This window comes from Podarcis liolepis, assembly GCF_965112155.1.
Source record: "Podarcis liolepis genome assembly, chromosome: 10".
Lineage (NCBI taxonomy): Eukaryota > Metazoa > Chordata > Lepidosauria > Squamata > Lacertidae > Podarcis > Podarcis liolepis.
In genome coordinates this window covers 32,549,522-32,575,480 of record NC_139562.1, presented here as the reverse complement: position 1 = coordinate 32,575,480, position 25,959 = coordinate 32,549,522, and the positions used below count along the sequence as shown (strand labels likewise).

Here is a 25,959-nt window from a genome sequence, read left to right as displayed (position 1 = left end):
ACAAATACCACCCAGCCACTAGCCGCAACCCAAAGCTGGTGATAGGAAGTAGTCTTGTTGCAGGAGAAAATGCCTAATAATCCTGTTCGAGAATTACGCCTGCTTACTCAATTTTATGAAAGCTAGGGGAGGACTAAAATGTACTAAGAGAGCATTCAAGCAGCTATAGGGACTCAGCTACACAGATGGCGATGGTAAGCTTGTGGCAAATTCAATATATTTTTCAAAATGCTTTTTAAGAAAAGCATTTTCACATCGTTTTTTTAGATGTGTCTAGATTCCACCTGGGTCTTCATTTTTATTTATAACAGGAGTCATACAAATGTGCTTTAAATCGCAGGACACTGGTGATAAAATACGTTTTCCGCCCTGGAAATAATTTTTTCACATATAAAGAAAAGAAAAATCAGCGACTGCGTCAGGTTGTCTGCGTGTGTCGCTTGAATTAAGAACCTATGGGAGCAGCGCAAAATGTGTGCCTCTCGGAGCAGCTACAAACCAGCGAGCTTCCCAGCTTTGTCAGTAAAATGCAGCCCTGGTGGAGACTGGCTCTCAAGTGGGCCTCTCCTTCCTCCACCCTCCCCGCTCCCCGAAAAAAAACACCACGGCTGCGTCCCCGCCTCTGCTGCGTCGCCAGCGCGCACGCATCCCTGAAGCAGTTTGGGATAACGTGGCGCGGGATCAGCGGCGGAACTGTGAGTATGGCTGGCAGTTGCCACCCGGTCGTTATTTGATGTTTCCCTGTCCAGATTCCCCTTCCCTAGCTACCGCCCGCCCGCGCGGTTGCCAGGGGAACAGAGTCCTTGGCGAAACAGTAAAGCAGCCGCGGGTTGTAGTGGTTGCGGATTAGGCCTGCGGGCAAAATGGTGAGGGGCAGGGATGTTTTAAGGGGCTCCTCGGAAAATTGGGGAATGGGGGGGCCGGGGGACGACGACTAGCGGAGCCTCATCCCGCCCCCCTCACCTATCTCTGCTCTTTCTTCCCTCCCCTCCGCCTTTTGTAGATGCTCTCGCGGCTCAAGCCCGCCGTCGGGGGCGGCTCTCAGTCCGCTGACAAGCGCAAAAAGAAAGGCAAGCGAATCCCGCAGCTGGAGGAGCTGCTGACCCAGCGGGACTTCACTGGGGCCATCGCCCTACTGGAGGTACCAGGGGCACGGCTTGGAAAATGCGGACCTTGCGCCAAGAACCGACAGAGACGGCGCTGGGTTGTTCGTGGGGATGGGCTCAGGGCTGATGGTAGCCTTATGGCCAGTGGGAGTTAATGCCTTGGAAATAAGGGGCCTTAACATTCACCCTCCTGTTCCGGCCTTTGATTCCTACAGAGGGAGAGTGGAGAGCCTCAGTGCTCCTTTATTCTCAGTCTGCTTTTATTTTTCCTGCTTTGTGAAGTGTAGGAGGTGAAGTTTGACCACTGCACAGAATTGCATTCTGCTGGAGACCTGGCACCACTTCCAGAAGATTACTTATACACTTAAGTACTGTTCACCATCCTGATACAGTTAGGATGTTAAGTATGTGTAATGCTGATACTCCAAAGGCTGTGGGATGAGGACAAGAAATCTAATGTTCTCCACAAAGGAAACCACAGGGGGATGAGCAAAATGGATTACAGTATAAAGAGTTTGCCTGTGAACACTTGCATACTTATATTCATTTAAAGCAGGCATAGGCAAACTCGGCCCAACAGATGTTTTGGGACTGCAGCTCCCATCATCCATGACCACTGGTCCTGTTAGCTAGGCATGATGGAAGTTGTAGTCCCAAAACACCTGGGGGGGGGCCGAGATTGCCTATGCCTGATTTAAAGCAAGAGTTTTATGCCGACTGATTCATTTTCTAATGTCCAAATCAGGGTGGGGAACTTTTTCCAGTCCTTCGTGGATAGCATTTGAGGGTGGTGGGATATGTTAATAGCAGCCATGGCAGGAGGCAAAAGAAAAAACACAGGTGGGGCAATGGATGTGATGCATACTTTTGTATAGTAGGCTACAAGCCACACAAAAGTCAGATGTTTCTCTGGCAGTAGTAGATGGTGTGGTGGAGCTGCCCTGCTTACTTGGTCTCCAGTTGCTTTGCTGCTGCATACCAGGATAGAAAGGGGGAGGGGCAAGCTTGGCATTGTACATACAGATTGTGCCCTGCCAGCACGTTTGCACCATGCCAATCTTGCTGTCACCTCACCCCCTTCTCTGTCTCAGTATGCAGCAGTGATGCAGCTGGAGGGACATCAGGTGAGTGGCTATTAGGGACAGGCAGCAGTCCGAGAGATGGGCAGAAGAGGCAGGGGAGCAGGAGGATGATCCAGTGGAAGGGCCAACAATTTGTGGGGCTCTGTGTCAGCCAGAGACAGGAAGAGAGGAGGCCAGGACAGAGTTGCAGGAAGACTCGGAGGTGGAAGAGACAGTCCCAGAGAGACTTCTGCTATCTCTCCCCTGCTGTCTCCCAAGGACAAGTTGGGGCTTAAAGTGACAGGAGCAGGTGGAGCTGCCACACAGGAGAAGTTGCTAGTTGCTTGCATACATCACACCAGATGGGGTTTAAGTGAGTTGGAAGGGCTGTGGTCACGCTGTTGCTCCAACCATCCAGGTTGGAGCATAAGTTTGAAGAAGCAGATCCCTAGTTAGCTAATCAGCAGGAGTGAGGTGTATATCCCTTGCACCTCAGGAGCTGATGTAATTGAGTGCTTTGCCACTAAAGAACTAAACTTCAAATTGCTTGTCTTCATTTGGGCGGGGTGTGCTCAGGACAGTGACATAGCCCCACCATTTCCTCTGCTACTATCCTGTTCCCCTCTATAAAAACACACACACACCTGTCTCTGTATTGTCCAACAAGGCGAGCAAAAGGTATTATCACAGTTTAAAGACACACCCTTGCCAGGAAAAGCAGCCAAGGAGGCCATGGAAGAGGAACAGTGAGGGGTGTGGCCTAAGGAGGAGGCATTGTCTGGAGAGAGTACTGAGTGTTGGAGAGAGAAGCATTGAGGGCCACACTTTGCCCTGGGCCTGTGGTTCTTCCACCCCTGGTCTAAATACTAAAGTTTCTGTTTTGAAGGAGGTCTGTTCTACAGTAAGGCATAGGCGTATAGCCTTTGTGCTTCTCTGATGAATCATAGAATTGTAGATTTGGAAGGGACCCCAAGGGTCATCTAGCTCAACCCCCTGCAATGCAGGAATCTTTTCCCCATATGCACTAGGCACTGTAGCTTTAATGGCTACTTGTAGTTTGGTTTTGGTACTGGCGATGCTGTGACCAGCCAATGAATTTCTGCTTATCAAGTTGTTGTTAAAGGCACAGAGTTAAGTTGGGAAAACCAGCTATCAAAGTATTTTAAAAACAAGTTACTGTATGTTACTTGTCTCCAGCCTCCTCATCACATTTATGTACCGTATTTTTCGCCCTATAGGACACACTTTTCCCCCTCCAAAAATGAAGGGGAAATCTGGGTGCGTCCTATGGGGCGAATGCAGGCTTTCGCTGAAGCTTGGAGAGCGAGAGGGGTCGGTGCACACCGACCCCTCTCGCTCTCCAGGCTTCAGGAAGACATCCGCAGCCTAGGCAGCCCTGCGGGAGGTCCCGCAGGGCTGTCTAGGCTGCGGATAGCAGCCTGCTTCCCGGAGCGCCGGGCGCCCTGAAGCAGAGCGTCCCTCGCGCCGGGCAGACATCCGCAGCGTGGGGAGCCCTGCAGGAGTTCCCCGCAGGGCTCCCCACGCTGCGGATAGCAGCCTGCCGCCCGGCACGAGGAGCGCCCTAAAGCAGAGCGCCCCTCGCGCCAGGCAGACATCGGCCAGCCCCACAAGCTCGGGGGACAGCAGGGATGCGTAGCGCCGCCATCCCGCTGTTCCTCGACCTGGTTCGGTTTCCCTGACCTGGTTTTGGGGGGGGAAATAAAGGGGGGGAATTTCCTTTATTTCCCCCCAAAAAACTAGGTGCGTCCTATGGGACGGAGCGTGCTATGGGACGAAAAATACGGTATGTCATAAACACTTAAGGCTTTTGAAGGTGAGCCAGGTTAAAACCCTTGAAAATGTCAACCATTACATATTTATATCATATGTACCATTACATATTTGTATCATGTGGTTTCATTCTAGAAAGTTGCCAGCATAAAATTACTTTTAGGAATAACTTTCATATGAAAGTTTCCGTGTTTGGGCATCATTTTAATCTTAATGTTTTCCTTCTGGAAGTTTAAGCGTCATGTTGGGGAACAAGATGAAGATGCAGACCTCTGGATTGGATATTGTGCTTTTCATCTGGGTGACTACAAGAGAGCACTGGAGGTGAGGTGAGGAAATCCTGCTTCCTTTTGGAAGGAAGGGGGATATTGTCTTAATATAAAAAACAGATGGGAGTGGAAAGAGACCTGTCCTAGAGCAGTTCAGCAAAAAGAGGGCATGCCATTGTACTATAAGTCTTGAAACAGAATGGTATATCCTCACACTGGATTATGATTATGCGTGCTTATGAACTAGTGAATCTGAGAGGCATGAGGATGGGAAAGGCAGGATTATTTATTTATTTGACTTACATACTGCACAATTAATAGGGTTAGGTATTGTCAGTTTGCTGTTGCTATTTTCCAAAAGTCCATGTTTTTGTAAAGGAAAATATGTCTTGGTGTAAAAAGAATTGTGTTTATATTTCTTTCCCCATAAGGCAGCACGTTTAATTTTGATTTTTCAAAGCACATTTTTAAAAAACTTTATTTGGGATAGCTTGAAATTGGTGAGTTCTTCCATGTCCCCATCTAATGTAAAAACTGGTATATATGTAACCCTTTATGGTTAAGAGATCAGGAGCTGGATGAGAAATTGTGTTTATCTCTCCCAAACAGCCTATCTCTTTTTGTGCCCAGTATCCCAATTTTCTTTCAACTTCTTTCAGCTCTGGCTTATGGTCTACACAGTCATTGGCACTGTTGCACTCATAATTTAGAAGTAGTAAGCAACTTTAAACTCTGTCACATTGAACACAGTTGTAATGCCAACCTGTTAATTAAAGACCTGCATAGTCTTTTTTTCTGGGTTAAAATTTAGTGTGGAAATAAAGAGTAACTCTTGAACTTGCCTTGGAGGATCTTGGTCAGTTGAAAGTGGTCAGTTTAACTGGTGGCATGCTGAGAACCAGTGTATTGTAGTTAAGCAGGTCAGCACTGGGAATGTATGTCTTTAACCTCCCTCTGCAATTCAGAGGTAATAACACTGATCTGCATTGCTGTAAGGATTCCTGAAAAAATAAACATGAAACATTTAATATTTATACAACATGTTCCCTAAGTGTTAGTAGTACATCTTGCTTGATAATACACTAGAAGCAAAGAGCAACATTGTTGGTACAGATTGATTGAGTTACTAAGAATATAAATTCTCAAGATGGCTTAAAACTCAAAATAAAATTTATAATTTCTGTTTGATGGTTATGGCAGCAGTATATCAAAAACTGTTACTTGTTTCAGGAATATGAAGAGCTGACAAAGCGATCTGGGTGCAACCCTGATGTTTGGGTGAATCTAGCATGCACTTACTTCTTCTTGGGAATGTATACACAAGCTGAACAAGCAGCCTTGAAAGGTAAGATGCTATAATATTATATATATTTATCTCGGAGTAAGTACCACCAAGTTGAAATGTACAAATTTGTGTTGTTTAGGTGGTGCACCTGAGCAAATTCATCGTGTCATGAATATTTAAAAACCCTGAACTGCTCCAAGTGTTGGCATTAAATTTTGTTTTAATGCTTTTTTCGGATTTTCTTTCAGCTCCCAAAAGTAGACTTCAGAATCGCCTATTGTTCCATCTAGCACACAAGGTATGTAGGAAACAAAACCATGCAGAGGCAAGTAGTATTTTGTACTTGGAGGTATTCTGAAACTCAGACCCTACCTTCCCCCATCTTCAAATAGTACTAGTTTGAATGAGAATCCTGCCCGACTTGTCTAGGTGCAGAAAGGTAGGGCAGAGATAGAGGCTGGGTAGGCACAGAGGATGAAAGCCCAGAAGCGGAGTGGTAAGAAGACCCAAGAAGAAAGAGAGCTAAGGGATAAGCTACCTGTTGGAAGGCTATACTCAGTGGAAAGAGAAGTGGTATCTTAGGGAAATATGGGGTGGAGATGGTAGAGACCTGAAAATATGTATAGAGAAGCCTTTTGTTTAATCACTTGTCTGATAGCCATAGGCAACAAGGAATTGTGTACAGATGAGTGCATGAAATTCCATGTAGGTGAGTAAGAGGGCTAGGAGAGAAGTGTGCCCTTATTCTATGGCAAGCACAAAAAGCAAGTGGGCGACCAGAGGAGAGAAGCCCTGTCCTCTGCACCCAGCATAGAGATACAGCAAGCCACTGGAAGCACAATAGAGACTTCCATCCCCCGTCTTCTAACTTCCAGCAGACTAGTTAAAAAAGGGCTAGTAACTTTTGAGAACTAATTTACTAGGATAAAGAGTAGTTGCTTACTGCCAGCTGTATTTATTAGTGTGTATGTAGTATGTCCTGCATCTGTGTAATACTAGTTCTTATTTCCCATATAGTTTGGTGATGAGAAGAAATTAATGAGCTTTCACCAGAATCTGCAAGACATAACAGAAGATCAGCTAAGCCTAGCATCTATCCACTATATGCGGTCTCATTACCAAGAGGCTATTGATATATACAAACGTATACTTCTTGATAACAGGTTGGATATATTTTTCTTTCCCATTCTGTCATTCTCTCTACTCTTTGGACATTTTATTGATGGAGAAGGGCTAAGTTTTAGTGTATCCCTTTCTAACAGTTAGAGTTATACTCTGAGATTCTTGCTTCTTATTTTAAATTCACTATAGTACAACCCACAACATTGGGCCAATGGGATCCAGTAGTAAGATTTAAATTTTCCTGTGACCTCCCAGAGTAATTTGAATGAAATTACTTAGCACTATGATCAGAGATCACAGATTCCTTATATTAGCAATTAGTTCTTATATAAAAGATAACAGAGTTTGGAGATTACAGATCTCAGTGCCTGATGTCATACAATGTCAGGTGACTGACAGGTGGGCATGGTTGCATTCCAGAGGTTCTCTGCTGCTGTCCTTGTCCTTCTGCACTGCAGTTTTCATCTTCTTTCTTGTGGAATTTAGGTTTGCTGCAACACTTTCTGTCATAGCTTCTTTCTTCTGATTTCTAGCTGTGACTTTCTGAGCCTGCTGGCCAGCTTCAGTTATAGACCATATTCCACCTTCCAACCTTTTAGCCAAACAGAAGAGCTGTCGAGTTTTCCTAAGTTTCTGATTCCCATTGTAACTACCGTATTTTTCACCCCATAGGACGCACTTTTCCCCCTCCAAAAATGAAGGGGAAATGTGTGTGTGTTCTATGGGGCGAATGCAGGCTTTCGCTGAAGCCTGGAGAGCGAGAGGGGTCAGTGCGCACCAACCCCTCTCACTCTGCAGGCTTCGCGCGGCTCTCCGCAAGGCGCGGGAGCCCGGTGCTGGGCTCCTGCGGCTTGCGGAGAGTTGCCTATTCTGAGGGCTGGGGGGGGGATAATCCCCCCTTTATTCCCCCCCCCAAAAAAAACTAGGTGCGCCTTATGGGACGGTGCGTCCTATAGGGCGAAAAATACGGTAGGTTTCTTCTCCACCACCTTTGGGTGTTAGTTTCCTGGGCTCACCTCTTGAATTCCCTGACAAGCACAGCCTCTGAATAACCCTGTATTTAACGGAAAGCAACCATCTTATAATTAAGCATATACATAAAGTGACTCAACAGTTGCATTTCTTCATAGATGTCTTAAAATATGCTCAGTATTCAAGGCATAGGTCTTAGTGATCCCATTTGGGTTGTTGCTTGTAGTTTCAGGAAACTCTTTTCTAATCCTTCCATGCACACACTATTGTTCATAGCAAAAGGCATTGTCATTCTGCCGATGATAGAACATATATTGAGAATACACATGTGCTGTATTATTTGCACATTTCCATTTAGGAGCATTCCGCTTTAGGTGAATTTTCTGCCACTGAATGTAGTTAAATGAATAAACTTGGATGTCTTGAACTTTGATGTCTTGCAGGGAATACCTGGCTCTCAATGTATATGTTGCCTTGTGCTACTACAAACTGGATTATTATGATGTTTCACAAGAGGTGCTAGCTGTTTACCTTCAGCAAGTTCCTGATAGCACCATTGCTCTTAACTTAAAGGCTTGTAATCATTTCCGACTCTACAATGGGAAGGCTGCTGAGGTATTTTGTTAAAATGTTTTTCTCACTAAAGTCATAACCTCCTTCATGCAAGTTTCAGTTTTGAAGTAATATTTCAGTTTCTGTAGAGAAGCTCTAACTTTATGCTTTGTACCTCAGTATGTGGTCTGTCTGACTATATGTATGTGTTTCTAGTTATGCTGGTGTCACTTCAAATGAATTAGTCATGTGGCAGTTCAGGTCCACAATATAAGATGCAGGACCACTTTCAGAGGGTTGGCATCATTTGGCACCTGTTGAGGCACATTGTCCAAAAGAGGCACTACATGGCTAACTCCTGGAACCTCATGGCTCTGCTTGTCCTAGAATCATAGAATTGTAGAGTTGGAAGGGATCCTGAGGGTCATCTTGTCCAATCCCTGCAAGGTGGGGATCTCAAGGCAAGTGAGCAGTGACCGGGGCAAGGAGAAGGAGCAGCAATTTCTGCTAGCTTTGTTCTCCCTCTGGGCAGTGGTGCAGATTAGGTTCAACAGGAGAGGGCAAGTGAATGGGCAGCCGTAAAGAAGAGGTGGGGCAACTTGGGAGGGGATGTTGAGAGCATTTTTGTGCAAGCCCTCCCCCCAAAAAAATTCTCAAATTGGCTCTGATATTTTTTTGAGTAGTGTCAATGGCTACTTCTGTTGATTGTGTGTTCTATTCTTCCACTCACTGTTTTGCAATTTCTTAAAAAAATTAAGGCAGAGCTTAAGAGCTTGATGGACAGTGCTTCAACATCATTTGAGTTTGCTAAGGAACTCATTAAACACAATTTGGTGAGTAACAATTATGAAAGTAACTAGCTTGCATAATTTTTATGAAGTTATAGGCTGCATTCAAAAGAATGTCTTGTTGGCTGGCCCAAGAAAGTATTGTGTGAGGTGCAAGTAGTCTGTAAACCTAGTCCTCTCTTCCAGTTGTTTCCCCATGTTCAATTGTGCATAACTAACCCCAGCTGTGAAAAGGTTTTGTTATCTATAAAGACTCTCCTTAGACAAGTTTCTAAGTATGCACAACTAACTGCATTTGCTCAATCTTTATCTTCGTAATCTTTCCCTCTGTTTCTTTCCCCACCCCCTAGGCCCACCCCAATAACTTATTTTGGAATATTTGTCTATGAAACTAAGATGTCGTGTACAAAAATAAAGATAATCGTTTTGAGCTGTGCAGGAATTGGTATTTTCATGATGCACGAATTGTTGAACTTTAGTGGTGGAGTAAATATTTAACTTGTAAAATTCAAAAGCAGAAAATATGACACATTCATAATTCACCAGAAGCTTGTTGCCTCTTAGTTTAATAAACATTTCAAAATGCATGTACAGTGGAACCTTGGTTTACGAACTTAATCCGTTCCAGAAGTCCGTACTTAAACTGAAACCATTCTTAAACCAAGGCGTGCTTTCCCTAATGAGGCCTTGCGCCACCACTGCTCTTCCACCATTCAGATTCCGTTCTTAGACCGAGGTAAAGTTCTCAAACCAGGACACTACTTCTAGTTTTGCGGAGTTCTTAAATTGAATAGTTCGTAAACAGGGCTGTTCTTAAACCAAGGTACCACTGCAAGATGGTTCACTGCAGGTTGCTTGCTGCTGTACTAATGCAGTGAGGACTTTCTTCTTCAGGTTGTATTCCGAGGAGGGGAGGGGTCTCTCCAAGTACTGCCTCCCCTGGTTGATGTCATTCCTGAAGCCAGATTGAATTTAGTAATCTACTACCTTCGTCAAGGTAAGCACATCTTCTGGAATTTGACTTCTTTTGTCCCTTAAAGTGATTCTTTTCCTCCACATAGGGTACAAGGGGGTCTTTGTTTTGAGGACTGGCATATAGGTTGGTAACTTTTTACAATTAAATAAATTGCTTAGATTCCTAGCTTGTGAAAAAAGACAGCTGTAAATGACTGAAAAAATAGATCAGCCCAAGAAGATATTCTTTTGCTAGTGGAACATTTCATTTTCCTGAAATCGCTATGAAATAAGACCTGTGTGCTTGGTTGCAGTTAGCGGCAGCTGAGCCATCAGAAGATGGCTTTGCAACTGTACTTCCATACAGAGGTTTTATAAGGACTTAAATAAGCACAGCTGAGACAAGGAAACTACATGGCATCTGTCTGCTCCTCACTCCTCTATGCAAAAAGCTATACAATGTGAGATCTGTTTTTGCAACATTGTTTCCCATAAACTGCAACCTAGGCATATTAATTGGGAGAATCTGTAACATCTTCTTTGTTGTGATGCTAAATGTTTGTAGTAAAAAAAAATTTTTTAGTAAAAAAAAAGTCTGCCTAAATTAAGCGTAATTCCAGTTCTTGATTTGTGTGAGTTATACATCTGAATAAATGTTTAGTTAATTACCTTTTATCTCTTGGTTGTAACAATGATGGGAATTAGCAGAAAAAGCCCAATTTCTAACATCTTGAGTCAAAATACAGTTCTTCAAAATCTTACCATGCAATTCTGAGCATATGTATTCAGAAGTAAGTAGGGCTTACTCCCAGGTAAGTGGATTTAGGATTGCAGCATTAGTCTATTTTCCCAAAAGGTTGCATTATTTAGTGTCAACGTTTTAGCATCAAAAATTCTTCTTAGGTGAAGCTCAGTCACAGGCTGTTAGCCCTCTTCCTGTCCCATCCTCACAGGATGAATAAATGTATGAGAGAAAAGAATGTAAATTTTTTTTATCTTGCCCCTGTACTGTTCAGAAGGCATCTGCTAGTCCATTTTATTAAAAAAAAGACCTTTGCTCTGAAAAAATAGCAGAAAATAAAAAAAATGACTTAACCCATGTTTGTTATAAAGACTATATAAATGTATAATCAGCAAGTACACATTTGTTGCAGTTTATGGTTCCTTTTCATCCTTTGTTTTTGAATGCCTTTATGGAAAGATGAATTATGGTGTGGGAAGGTGACATGGAAAATACAATATGCACTGTAATGTGTTCTTTCAGATGATGTGCAGGAAGCCTACAATCTGATTAAAGACCTGGAACCTACAACCCCTCAGGTAAAAGGAACCTTTTGGATATGATTATACATATAATGGAAGACATGGTCATCTGGGATAGGCTCTGTCATAGAGTGGAACACCTTCCTAAAAGAAGATACTTGAATCTGTTTACTTTATTTGGACATAAAGTATATCATTCTTGGATCAAAACGAAACAGGCATGCAGATCTTCATCCATTTTTAAAACTATGATTGGGTCCAGACTAAAGTTGCAATCCTAACCTCACTTAGTTGGAGTGAGTCCTGTTGAATTCAGTAGGTCTTACTTCTGAGTAGACATGCTTAGGATTGTGCAGTACATTAGTTGCCCTGTTTCCACAGAAATCATTGTGAAAAGGTAGTCCTGACTTGCCTTAGATTACACTGAAATCAATAGAAACCAAGTGTTAATAGCTTACTCTGGATCTAACTCCGTATCTTTTAATTGTTTGCGCTTTGTTTGATAGAGATGAAAGGATGAGTCGCACAACACATTTGGTCAAAACCTTAAGATATTGTCAAAATATTTAAGGAGCACAAGAATAGCACAAATAACATATTGCAGTGTCTTTTTTTTTTTACAGTTTAGAGATTTATTCCAGATTCATACGATACTTTAAAACTGTTTCAATATGCACTATCTTAATCCATTTAAACATGTGTTCTCATATAATATATTGGCTTAAAACTTCAGGGGAAAATACATAGATCTTAAAACCTTTGCTGGTTCTGTACTAAAAGACAGTGAATGGAAACATTATTTTATAGGAAGAGACGCATTTATTTAACAGACTTTTCAAATTAGGTTCAGAGCTAGTGAATGCCAAAAGAAGAACCGGAAAACTGAGCAGAAGATCCCCCCCAATTTATAATTTCCCTCCTTTTTATAATGTGTTCTCTGAACTGCAGCCTCTGGTTATTTCATGCAAGTTACTAACTGCATGTCAAGATTGATTTTGGTTTATATATTTAATACAGTTACTTAAGAAACCATGGAAACAGGCTATTCAGAAATCTATGTAAAGCAATTTGAACAGAATACTTCACAAGTTGCTTTAAAGCTTCAGTAAATGGTTGCCTCATTTTATATAATCTTTCTCTAGGAGTATATTCTAAAGGGAGTGGTGAATGCAGTCCTTGGGCAGGAAATGGGCTCAGTGAGTACAATACCTTTTTTACATCAGTAATTCATGTGGAGTAGACGAGAACACATTGCAATTCAGCTAACAGGTTGATTTTGATACTAACTTGCCTCTTGCTCTTTTGTATTTCCTACATATTTGCCAGTGAAAAAATGGAATTGTGAATCATCATATACACTATAGGGTGATATCAGCATGTTTAGAGGAACCTCAGAATTTCTAGAAATAGAAAAAATATTGGGAGTGGGATTTAAGAAGGCAAAGCCCAAGACACTCCCATGAGGACTGAGTGTGCTCTGTGGCCTCAGAATGCAGAGTATTGATGGAGAGGGAGGGGGAAATGAAAGACTTGATGGTGGAGGAATGAACTATGCTGCACAAAGGCAAGTTTGGATAGCTGGGACACTGAACAGGAATCCTGCGTACAGTAACATTTTTGTGACAGGTTGAATATTTCTGAAAGTCAATAAACTTAAGCTCTCCAGTCTATGGACAACCAGAGAGACTAAGTTAATTGCCCCCACACATACTGCCTGAATTCCTTTGGCATCTGCAGGTGGATGAGGAGATAACCAAGGTACTAAAACCCTTTTATTCTCTATTGTTAGCTGAAGTCTGTTATCTGGACAATGACTTTTTGTTTTCTTGTAGTGGATTTTAAAAGAGCTCTATTATTTTACACTTATATTATTATTTTAAAAGCCAAATCATAATAATAAACTTTGTTTCTCTATCTGTTTTTACATAACATCTGCATGTAATATTTAGTTCGGTCTCCATATTCCAAAGATCTGTCTATGCTCTGCCCCATTGCTCAGCACTTTCATGGATGTAATGTTTCTTTTCCAGAGAGACCACTTGAAAATTGCTCAGCAGTTCTTTCAGCTGGTAGGAGGATCTGCCAGTGAATGTGGTATGTTTTAACTTTTCTGTTTTCTCATTCCTTCAGATGTCAATATTGCCAGTGAATGCAACCATTTTGTTACCTGGGTCAAGTAAAAAACATGGTTAATATCTTTCTCTGTCTTAGTGACCTGAACCATATATATACACTGTACTTACATCTGCCACCAAAAACAGAGGCCTCATGTCTAGTTCGCTGTAATGTCTAATTCACCTTACTTGGATCATGGCTTAACAATATTGCTTAACAATATTGCTCACTTTCCTGACTTTTCTATACATTCCTGTACATTTGCTTATCCCCTGCTAGCAGAAAATTCCTAACATAATTAAGAAAAGTTGTAGAAGACATAACAGGAGAATTGAGGAACTCGACACGCAGACTGCATTTTCACAGATCATCATATGTACATTGTTTAGGTTGCTCTTAAATTTGTACATCCTAATCTGCATTGGTTATGAAAGTTCATATCACACTAAGCTCTTTAAGGTACTGCAGTGGACTAATATGGCTACTTCTCTAAAATATTTTCAATATAATACATAGGAAGAACCTGCTCTTTCCCCCCTTTATAGGAATCCTGGGTTCAACCATGCATAAGACTATTTTTACACTGGGATGTTTCCTTTTGTAGTGGAAGTATTGCTTACGTTTTATGCAAATGGGAATGTTTATGCAAGTTCCAGTATCCCAGAACAAGAGGACGCCTCTTGCTGGTCAGCTAAGAAACAGGAAAATAGTGAAAGAACACCTGACTGATAGTTGAGTTGGAAACCACTATGTGTAATATGCTATATCAAAAACACTTAGAATAAATTTGACAAGTTGAGAAAAATAGCCCTGAGTGCAGACTTGTTTGCCACAAAGTATAAACTGACCTGGTAGCCAGATTGTGGTTCTGGGCTATTATATATAGAGATGCTAGACTATGTTATCTCAGAAATAAACTAATCAGACTCAAAAATTGTGCATATAACTTCTGTTCTTCAGATACAATCCCCGGGAGACAGTGCATGGCATCTTGTTTCTTTCTGCTCAGGCAGTTTGATGATGTCCTTATTTACCTTAACTCAGTGAAGGTTAGTACGTTTTATATCAGCTGGTAGTCTCCTACAAATCTTTGCATGTATTACTTTCTGTGTGTGATGCATAAACTTGCCACACACAAAAATGGAGGTGAAAAGAAGGGATGGTTATCTCAATCACTTTTCTGAGAGAGTTTTTTTTAAAATATAAATACATATTCCACACTTTGGGGCAAGTGCCCTTATAAGGCAGCATAAAAAAACTTGTATAAAACATATAAAAGGAACATCTTAAAATATACATTACATCCCTTTGAAAAATTATCAGTGAACCATCATCAATTGAATAAAGGCAGAACAAAACAAAAATGCCTTAAGAATTCTTTTTAAAATCACCAGTGAAAGGGCAATATACACTTTATGAATGACTGCATTTCATAAGTATAGGTCAAGCCCTGAAAATCCGGTACCCATCAGCTTAAGCTTTCTTATTGACAGGACAGAGAGAACGACATGTGATACTGACTTTTGAGTTTGGACAGGGTCATAGACACCTCTTAGAAACTTTGGTGATTATTTCAGCTTTTTTATACACTTAAGTAAATGTACGTGCAGGCCGTACTTTAGATAACCTGGTCCCAAATCATTTAACATTGTAAAAGTTCACAAGTGCTTGGGCCTTATTTTTCTGGCATTTTCAGTGAGCATTCAATCGTCGTCCCTCTTTTTCTAAGTTCCAGTTTAAACTCCACTATGTATGTAATTAGGATTTTGTGCTTCTGTTGAATGTCATCTGCCGTTCTGTGGACGTTCTATCCAGTTTAAAGAAAACATTTGGAGCTTTTTCTCCCCCCACTGACTGAGACTTTACCACCCTAAATAATTTACTGCTGTGTGCAAACTTACCTATCCATGCTTAATTCCAGATATTTAACTTACTATTTTTAACAACAGTTGTCCTAATACATCTTTGAAAGGTCTCACTGTTTGGACTTCCAAGCCTATTGCAAAGGCTCTCTTATTTATTCCTATAATAACAAATTATTAAAATGGACAGGTTCAGAAAAGGGCAACCAAAATGATAAAATGTGTGGATCAACTCTCCTATGGGGAAGGGTTACAACAGTTGGGACTTTTTACTTTAGAGAAGTAAGTAGGAGGAGACATGATAGAGACAAGATAGACATGTTGGGGGAAAGGTGAATAGGGATCATGGTTTGCTGCTCCCACTAGCACTAGGGGGGAGGAATGAAACAGGAGCAATTTCTGTGTTCAGAATAAACCATTATCTATAGTTTTGTGACATGAGAACTGGGCTGTTGTAGAAAGGAATGAAAGAGATGAAAACAGAAGCAAATTAAAAATTAAAGGCCCACAAAAAGAGTCTAAAAACGAAGTACAATATAGAACTGATTAAATAAAAGTGCTTGAGTAAGCAGCTGGTGAGACATACCTGAAGACTGGTAGCACTGAACAAAGCCTGATTCATAATCTGATCATACAGTTAATTTGGTGCTTACACATTCCATTCTGACTGAGGCTTGGTGTCTGTTGGCATTCTGCCACTTTCTGTTCCCAACCAGTGTGTCTGGGAAATGCTTTGTACCTCCCACACAGCCAAAGATATCAGCACAAATGACTTTCCCACAACTGGAGGTGAACAGTGCTTTTTCCTGGGCAAGTACTTGGCATGGATGTGGGCAAAAAAGTGCTTTGATCAAGTTCCATTTCTACGTGGTTGTTATTTTGCTACCGTTCTGAAATTCTTAGTCACTTAGGTGTGGTCACCTTGGCCATGTTTATGTAAGGGCAGAACCAAATAGGAAAGTTGATCTGTGAAAGATCTAAGGAATTATCCCAAAGCGCATATGACAGGGATTTAATAAGGATGTCTTCTATGATTCAGTAATCACACAGTAACAGCACAAAATCAGTATCTCCACAGAACTTTAGCATCCCAAGAATCTCCACTTTAATTTTAAAGAGCAAGTGTCTAGCTTTCTGTTTGTGAAAATATTTCCAAGTGTGGGAAACCCTAGGTAAAATCTCATAACTGAGAATTGATGCTTAATGGGGCCAAGCTTCAGTGTACTGACTAATGCCTTGTCCTTCTGCAGTTATACAAATGAGCAGAAATAGCATTTAGGACAATATGCTCTGGGCTGTCCTTTGAATCAAGAGTATGTGGGCAGGGGGTGTATCTTACCATACAGTACACAGTGAATGCATTCTGACCTCACATTTCCTGAAATTCCAGATCATGGATCATACCTGCGGTCTCATTCTTTCGTGCATCTGGCTTAATAAAATATTTCTGTAAAACAATTTGACATGTTACCTGAACTGGCAATCTGGCTTAAACAATCCAGCCAAATCAGAACCAATCTCTAGTTTGCAATCCTAATTTGCAGGGATTGCTCACATCACAGTTTTTCAGTTTGAATGTCACAGAAAACTCTGTTTTGGCAAACCAGGGAATGCTCTATTAAGTTGAATGCACAAGGGGAGGAGGGTGCATGTGTACATTCGGTTAATTCATGATTAGTGAATGTGACATCTAGCTGCAGCGAATGTAATTAGGGTGGCCAGGCAAAAAAAATAGACAGGCTGCTGCACTTTTAATAGTTGTTGGAAGAAGAGAGAAATTCATCAAGTGTAGTTGGACTGGTGAAATTCTGTCTTCTACATACAACTTTTAAAGGTTGCTTGTCCTATTTTTCATCTTGTCACACTAAAAGTAACCTATTCATAAAAATGGGTGAAAGAAATCTAGAATCCTATACATATTCTACATCTCCTATTATGCATATTTGTTGTTGTTTAGTCGTTTAGTCATGTCCAACTCTTCGTGACCCCAAGGACCAGAGCATGCCAGGCACTCCTGTCTTCCACTGTCTCCCGCAGTTTGGTCAAACTCATGTTAGTAGCTTTGAGAACACTGTCCAACATCTCGTCCTCTGTCGTCCCCTTCTCCTTGTGCCCTCCCTTTCCCAACATCAGGGTCTTTTCCAGGGAGTCTTCTCTTCTCATGAGGTGGCCAAAGTATTGGAGCCTCAGCTTCAGGATCTGTCCTTCCAGTGAGCGCTCAGGGCCGATTTACTTAAGAATGGATAGGTTTGATCTTCTTGCAGTCCATGGGACTCTCAAGAGTCTCCTCCAGCACCATAATTCAAAAGCATCAATTCTTCAGTGATCAGGCTTCTTTATGGTCCAGCTCTCACTTCCATACATCACTACAGTGAAAACCATAGTACATCATATATCTCTCCTGCTTTTGACACCAGTGGCCATTTCTTATGCAATTCTCTTTGGATGTGGGTACACATTAAGTACAGAATACTCATGGATTAGGAATTAGGAATACTGCATGCATGAATTGCTCACTGTTTTATCAATTTAGTTCTGAAATGGTTTTATCACTTTCCAGGACTGCTGCACTAAGGAACCCAAACTATTTGAATATACAGTACAGTACAGTGGTACCTCGGGTTACATATGCTTCAGGTTACAGACTCCACTAACCCAGAAATAGTGCTTCAGGTTAAGAACTTTGCTTCAGGATGAGAACAGAAATTGTGCTCCGGCGGCATGGCAGCAGCAGGAGGCCCCATTAGCTAAAGTGGTGCTTCAGGTTAAGAACAGTTTCAGGTTAAGTACGGACCTCTGGAATGAATTAAGTACTTAACCCGAGGTACCACTGTAGTATAATTCTAAGGAGATCTTCAGCACTCACTAAATTATGGAATTAGACATGAATGCTTTGAAGAGTTGGGTAGAGATTTAGAGAAAGAGGCAGTTTTTTCACAGCAGGATTTAACATGCCCAGAAAGAAGGGCATACTAAAGAAAGCTGCCACCCTGCAATTTCTGGCTTGGAACTTACCCCAAATCCATTGTGGCCAGTGCTGTGGAATGTTTCATCTATGTACTGAGTCACAAAGCCATTTGAGCTACTATTTATAAAGGTGTTTTTTGTTTTTTTTACTCTATTGTCTGGTACATCTTCAAGTTTTAAAGTATGTTTTTTATTTATTGTGCACAACTTATTTTCCAGAGTTACTTCTACAATGATGACACTTTTAACTTTAACTATGCCCAAGCCAAAGCTGCTACTGGCAATACTAGTGAGGCTGAGGAGGTATGTAGCTTCTTCTTTAAAAACACCACATGCAAGGAAGGAACACACTTCCTGATTACCTTCTGGGTCATCATGGATATGCTCTGAGGATAGCCTTTTTCTGCTTTACTTTTAAAAATATATAATGCCTAGATGACTGCTATTCATTATCCTTCTGCTTAGACTGACTTTCCCTACTTGTGGCCTTTTTAGGTCTTGAAACTTTCTTATATAATGATTCTGTTGAATGTTTTGTTATTTGAGATTCATCTGTATTTTGAAGTAGGCACATACTTATGGTATATATCACGCAGCAGATCTTTAATGAGAGCCAGTGTGGTGTAGTGGTTAAAAGCGGTAGTCACGTAATCTGGGTGTGATGGGATGATGAGCTGCTTGTGCGTAAAATCGTGGTCCCTCAGAGTTTGTGCAACTCCACAAACCTCTGTGTGTGACAGAGCTCCTCAGACATGTCTGCCCTAGTCACTTGCAGATTCCGACAGTGGTTGCTTTCGGAAGTGCTTCCAGCATAGAAGCTCCTTAATGGAAACACGTCTTCTGGACTCACGGCGTGACAGCTTCCGGCGAGGAATGGGTCTCCCTATGGGAGCTTCTGACACCTCCCCACTGTTCTCGCTGGACGTGTCCCTGAGCCCTCCCTCTTGCTCGCTTTCCCTCAGAGATCCTCCCCTTTCCTTGCTGGTTCCTGCTTTAGCTGCTGCGTCTCTCCCAACCTTCGTGAGACTTCCCTCCAGAGACCCATCTCTCCCCCTGCTGGTCCCTGCTTCCGCTGCTGAGTCCCTCCCAGCCTCCGTGAGCCCTCTCCCCACCTGTTCCTCCGATGGCAGTTCCCTGACACTGGGTAACCGGGTTTGCGTCTCCGCTCCTCCACATGCAGCTGCTGGGTGACCTTGGGCCAGTCACACTTCTTTGAAGTCTCTCAGCCCCACTCACCTCACAGAGTGTTTGTTGTGGGGGAGGAAGGGAAAGGAGATTGTTAGCCGCTTTGAGACTCCTGAAGGGGAGTGAAAGGCAGGATATCAAATCCAAACTCCTCCTCCTCCTCCTCCTCTTCTTCTTCTTCTTCTTCTTCTTCTTCTTCTTCTTCTTCTTCTTCTTCTTCTAATGCAAACAGACATTTGTTTTTTCTATCTGTTTCCCCCTCAGGTGTTCCTCTTGATTCAAAATGAGAAGATAAAGAATGATTTTGTTTATCTCAGCTGGCTAGCTCGCTGCTGTGAGTCACTTTGCCCTGTTATAGAATGTAGATTTTTTTGTTGCATTAGCCCTGTTGCTATTTCTCCTTAAACTTGTTCTAACCTTGTGGATGGATTTAATTAATTTTTTAGATATAATTGGATACCTTTATAAGAGGCAAGTGCCCTACAAAAAGTAAATCTTGCCATAGCCTGTGAGTAAGCAAGAGTGGTTGGGAGTCTACTCAAGGAAAAGGTGGTGTCTTGGTATCACTTGCAAAATATTTCAGCAGGCAGAACAAGTACTGGTAAAAATTCTTGTTTGTTCTTGTTCTTTGGGACAAGTACAGCTGAGACAACTGCAATTAAATTTCCAAACATTTAATTGTTTGGTCCCTGCAGCACTCTACCTTAATTACATTTGTGAGAGAGAAATCTGAAGTTCTCATTAGCTATTGATACCAAATATGCTCACATATTACGGGTTTTAAAAGGCAGCCATCTTGACAGAAGATCTGCCATGAAATTCAAAGTGCTGGTGTTGACCTTTAAAGCCCTAAACGGCTTCGGCCCAGTATACCTGAAGGAGCGTCTCCACCCCCATCGTTCTGCCCGGACACTGAGGTCCAGCGCCGAGGGCCTTCTGGCGGTTCCCTCATTGCGAGAAGCGAAGCTACAGGGAACCAGGCAGAGGGCCTTTTCGGTGGTGGCGCCCGCCCTGTGGAATGCCCTCCCATCGGATGTCAAGGTGATGGACAACTACCGGACATTCAGAAGACATCTTAAGGCGGCCCTATTCAGGGAAGCTTTTAATGTATGATATTTTAGTGTCTTTTGGTTTCTGTGGAAGCCGCCCAGAGTGGCTGGGGAAACCCAGCCAGATGGGCGGGGTACAAATAATAAATTATTATTATTATTATTATTATAAATTCAGCCCACATGGCTCTTGCTAACCGTATAGAGTTTGTGATAATTTTATGAAACAGGATATTTTGGCTCAGAGTTTGGGTTCAAAGTGATACATACAGGTGGTACAATACAGTAGAGAACCCTTAGATGGTTTGTCTCTTAAACATCACCTTTCTTTGCTTCTAAAATAGGATGGGCTGTTACTTTCTGCCCTGTAACTTTCCAGTTACCCACACAAACATAGGAAGGGGTGAACTTTGACCTCCCAACACACAGTAAGAAGTAGAATATGCTATCTGGTTTCTTAGTAAGGAAGTCAGTCAGGTTCAGACAGGCAGATCTCTATAAAAGCTTCATACATAATCTAGATGAACTTAGACATGGCTGTTACATTGCTGGGGTGGGGGGAAGCTGGCAAGAATTGCACAAAACTAGGAAATTTTATTTTATGGATTTGGGTTCCGGGTCACCTTCAAAGGTAGCCCCACGTAGAGCACATTGCAGTAGCCCAAGCTGGAGATAACTAGAGCATGCACCACTGTGTCAAGACAGTCCGCGGGCAAGAGCACCTGGGTTACGGAAATTGCAGTGGCAGCTCCTGCCAGCAGGAAGTTATACAATTGAGGTTTTCCAGTGTTACAGTGTGCATGTTTATGTGTGCAGCAATATTGTGCAAAGTGGCTGATGTAATAATGTATGCAGAGCTCTGAATTCCTCTCAAAAATGGAATCAGTTGCCTCTTTAGAATCCTGGTTCCGTTACTGAGCTCTGTGAAGAATTGTCAGACAATTAAATGCTATTAGAGAATATTGTAGCAAAATAAATACATCCTCTGCCATTGGTAAAAGTGCAGTGGTGTTAGCTGTTCATAGCTTATAAGTGTTAATTGCTTTTAAAGTCAACTGTTTCTACTGTGTTTGGTGTCGAGTAACTCTAGGTAAGGGCACTATATTTTTAAATAGCTGTTGTTGTTTAGTCGTGTCCGATTCTTCGTGACCCCATGGACCAGAGCACACCAGGCATAAATAGCTATACCAATGTAAATATATAGTAATCATTATGTGGACAGTTATCTATAAGTTTTATTCTTAAAGTGCAGTAGTAATAAGCCTCCTTTCAAAGAATAGTAAAACACCAATATTTCTGGGAACCTTATAAGCATTGCTATTAAATGGACCTTAAAATTACAGACATGATATGAAATAGATACTTATGCTAAACTGGGTATATACAACTAAATGCTTTTATAATTGAATACCATTCATCTGTTTGACCAGTGTTTTTATATGACCACAAAAGAGCAATATAAGGCAAAGGAAATTAATGCTACTGTATACTTGTTTGGAATAAGTGTAGAAATACAAGGAGTGTTAACTTCTGTGTACATATTATATAGAGAAGAGCAGAAAATAGCAAGTGGGGTTGTAAACAGGAGGACTACTAACTGAATTTTCTAATAGACCTTTTTTGTCTATTCAAATGTTCAGCCTGTCACTAGGAGATACCTGCCATGTGCTCAAATTCCAAGGCAGGCATGATACGTCTATAGTTTATGAGCATTGTCCCTCAGAATCTGAATCTCCTAATTGCAGAATTGTAGAAGCACTGGTCTTTTATATAAATTAAGATAACAGTTCATTGCCAAAAATTAAAATCCTTAAAAGTTAAATCCTTTATAAAATGTTGCCTTTTCATCCTTTAAATAAACATTTGGGCAATGTGCGATTTCTAAGCAGAACAGACAGATCAGTGGAATGAATGGCCTGTGTTTCCAGATGGAAACTTAATGTTATGCAGGTTACCTCTGTGCTAATTAGACATGGGATGGATTTCCTGACACTTTTTCGTATCTCCTGATTATTAGAATGTGACTTTTTGTACTGCAGGTAGCAATGGGTGTGTTACATTGCTTTTTACCTTATCTGAATGATAGAAGTAAAGATGTGTACTGCTGATTAGAATGCTTATCCACTTTTGCAAACACTATGTGATGACATGTCTCTACTAGCTCTAGCTTTTTGTTAATTGCAGACATTATGAATAAGAAACCACGACTAGCCTGGGAGCTGTACCTGAAGATGGAAACCTCAGGAGAGTCTTTCAGCCTTTTGCAACTAATTGCAAACGACTGCTACAAAGTGAGCCTCCCTCTCTTCCCCTCCCATCATTAGTTATTAGTATCAGTTACTACCCCCTAAGAGGCTACTGAATTTTTTTAATGAACTGAATATTTCCAGCCCTTGGAAAGCTGGAACATTTTGCCTGCAAAAGCATATACTTTACCCCTGAGCAAAATTCATTCCCTATATTAGTAGTGAATATAAAATTTTAATTCTAAGATTTAAGAAACAAGTACAACAGTGTTAATTGGAAAGCAAACTTCATTCACTAGCATGCTTCACTAGGTATCTAAAGTATTTCAAGCTAAGCCAATAAAAGTTTCTTAACTTAGGCTTGTTCTTTTACTGCTGTTTTCAAGTCAACTAGCATTATGATGAATACATTAGTGCAGCTAGATCTAGAGGAGTGTTTAGAACTGTTTGTGCAATTGGCAGATTATTTAGTTGGAGGCATTGTGCTCCTTTCTGTGTATTATTTAAGTGTTTCTTTACAGTAGTGTTTTAACACAAGATGATTTTCATAACTTGCCTGTTTATAAAATTGAGGTGTGCCTGATCCCCTGATTGGGATCAGAAAATTTCCACTGGCTCCTGTTATTTGTTCTTCTTATGAATGGCTGTATTATTTTATATTTCTGATGTAAGATTGGTGCCTTGAGCATGTAACTTTCTTTCCTGTACAGATGGGCCAGTTTTACTATTCTGCAAAAGCATTTGATGTTCTGGAAAGACTGGATCCTAACCCTGAATACTGGGAAGGCAAAAGGGGTGCTTGTGTGGGCATCTTCCAGATGATCATAGCTGGCAGAGAACCCAAGTACGTACACTTATTTTCTCTGTACTACTTTGGGGTCAGTGTCCTGGATTCTTACACTCTTCTAGCTCACTGTTAAATGTTTATGGCAGGGGCAGGGAACCTTCCTCACCCTGAGGGCCACATTCCTTCTGGGCAACCTTTTGGGGGGCTACGTGCTAGTGGTGGGTGGGGTCCAGGGCAAAAGGGGCAGAACAAATGTAAAACCTACCTTTGTACAGTATGATAGTTTCTACACACACTTGCACACCCCTTTCCACCCTCCATTCAGACAAGCAAAATGTATTGAGGGAGCTCAAGGACACATCCCAGTCAGGCAAAAACACTTGGGGTGTGAGGCTGGGCCAGTTAGGGTTGTGACCTGCGTAGGGTTATGAGGGCCAGATAGGGAGGCCTAGATGGCCTCATTTCGCCCCTGGGATCTCTACCCTGGTTTGTAGGAACAGAAGGATGAAGGCCCAGTCCTTTTCAGTTAAAAAGTCCTAATACCTGAGATATTGTGTATTGGGAGCCTCATCTGCTTCCTTTAGTCCTGCTGTTGAAAAAACAACATCGATACAACTGAAATAAAAGGAGGAATTACCAAGAGATAAAAAAAGAAAAATGTGCAGTAAATAATCATTTTTAAGAAAGCTTAAACATTAGAGGTTCACCTCAATAAGGCCAATATAAAGAGACACAGGGATAAGCAATTTTTGTGCAATGGGACACATACTTTCCAAAGCAATTTGGATACAAAATTTGTGGTATCCAACAGTATTGCTCAGCTGATGGTAGGGCTTCTATCAGCAGAGCAGGGAGGGGAATAGTTTTCAGCCATGTGCCTCTACCGCCCAGAGTGCATTTAAGAAGCTGCAGGGAAGAAGGGCAATTGCTGAAAACTTCTTCACTCGCTGTTTTGCTGACAGAACTCTTACCATCTGCTGAGTGGCACTTTCTCATTCAGACTTGTCCTCATTTTTATTTACATCTTTGTCTTTTCTGTCTTCAGAGATACCCTAAGGGAGGTGTTACATCTTTTGAGGAGTACGGGTAACCCGCAGGTAGAGTACATAGTTCGTATAATGAAGAAGTGGGCCAAGGAAAACAGAGTGCCCCTGTAAACCAACATCACCAAAATAATAGAAGTAACTGCCATCTGTGATGTGCCTGACTGGAATATTTGTGGCATCTTCTAGCCTAATACCAGCATTATGCAGACTGTAACAATGCAAAATATTCAGAATAGATATTTATTTTTATATTGATAATTCTTTTTTAAATTTAAACTGTATGTATTGCATATATTTGTGGGAAGAATATGTGACTTTAGTTATGCAACATCTTCCGAGTTGCATTTTTTTTGTACTGCAATTGCTAGTTTTTAACTGTTCATGCTATCTTCAGTCCACGGGTTGTTCTAGTTTTGTATATTTAACAATGCACTGTGTTGGTACTGTACTGAGACTGTTCAAGAACTGGCCTGTGCTGCACACAGATGGACTCTAGTCTCATTGTATCACTTCTCAAAGCAAAATACAAAATTAACTCAATAATACTCAGCATTTCATATTAATACTCTTGGAGCTTGTTTGTACGTTAACACTAAGCCAAATCATGGCCTCACTCTGGATATTGCAGCAGCAAGACCAGAGGGAGGAGCAAAGGAGCTGTGATTTTCACTCTGGGTACATGCATTATTGTTCTTTCTCATTAAGTCATGGCTTGGTTTTGTGTGGTTTGTGATCCGAGCCCTGGTCAGTCATTACAAACAATATATTTCTGAATTGTAGCAAAACCCCAGCATATGATAGGATGTCTTTGACTTCAGATGTACTTTTAATTACCAAGGCCTCTTGCATATTGTGAGGCACCTTTTACAGAGAATAGCTGAATCATATGCTGTTCACTTCTTTATCTGGTTCCACAGGGAGGTTTTGTCAATTGATTTAAGAAAGATTGTTAGCTCATGCTATCTACAATTAACATGCTAATCCGAAAGGTACCTACCTTTCCCTGCAAATGTTTGCAATTAGTTTGATGGATTAGGGGAATTGCTTTCAGATTTTACTCCTGAAAACAAGATTTTGAAGAGACACAAAAGAACATACATTGAAAAAAAAAACATTAAATATGCATTGCACACTTGTACAGTTTTTATGTATGTACTTCAAAATTGTTTTTAGGCTTCTAACTTTTCAAAAAAAGGTTTGTAATCTGCCCCAAATTTTAATTCTCTGGTAAAATCCCAAAGAAATAAACTTAGAGAGTAACTCATTATGCATTTTTAAGTACCTTATAAAAATAGAAAATTTGTTCTCTTGTGAATGTGACTAAAATGAATACTGTATGGTATGTGTTGTTATGACTTAATATTATGGATCTTAATTTAAATATAAAATATGCAAGGTACAGCTACAGGTAATGTGTTTGCGCTTTGCAACTGTAACTCTGAAATACACAATTGAAAATTTGTAATTGAGTAAATTTGCATCAAAGCCTGCTGGAAACAAGAATCAAAATTGGCTGGTCTGTCTCCATCTTTCTGTGAA

The 25,959-nt window shown here is 41.2% G+C and overlaps 1 protein-coding gene across 3 annotated transcripts; it reads left to right on the top strand.

Annotated features, from left to right (window-relative positions):
* The first annotated feature begins 397 nt into the window (after nt 1–397).
* Nucleotides 398–25,923, top strand: IFT56 (intraflagellar transport 56). 3 transcript variants are annotated; one of them, XM_083462652.1, is made up of 18 exons: nt 398–695; nt 1,004–1,141; nt 4,190–4,282; nt 5,458–5,572; nt 5,761–5,810; nt 6,530–6,675; nt 8,050–8,221; nt 8,917–8,991; nt 9,841–9,943; nt 11,165–11,220; nt 12,306–12,359; nt 13,194–13,257; nt 14,239–14,327; nt 18,327–18,410; nt 19,557–19,626; nt 22,526–22,632; nt 23,298–23,431; nt 24,420–25,923. In XM_083462652.1, the coding sequence occupies exons 1-18, from the start codon at nt 456–458 to the stop codon at nt 24,529–24,531; spliced, it is 1,902 nt and encodes a 633-aa protein (XP_083318778.1). In that variant the 5' UTR covers nt 398–455; the 3' UTR covers nt 24,532–25,923. The 3 variants fall into 3 exon arrangements, with proteins under 3 accessions (XP_083318778.1, XP_083318779.1, XP_083318780.1); XM_083462653.1 differs by lacking the exon at nt 398–695 and adding an exon at nt 740–866; XM_083462654.1 differs by lacking the exons at nt 398–695; nt 1,004–1,141 and having other exon boundaries at nt 4,192–4,287.
* Nucleotides 25,924–25,959: the final 36 nt, after the last annotated feature.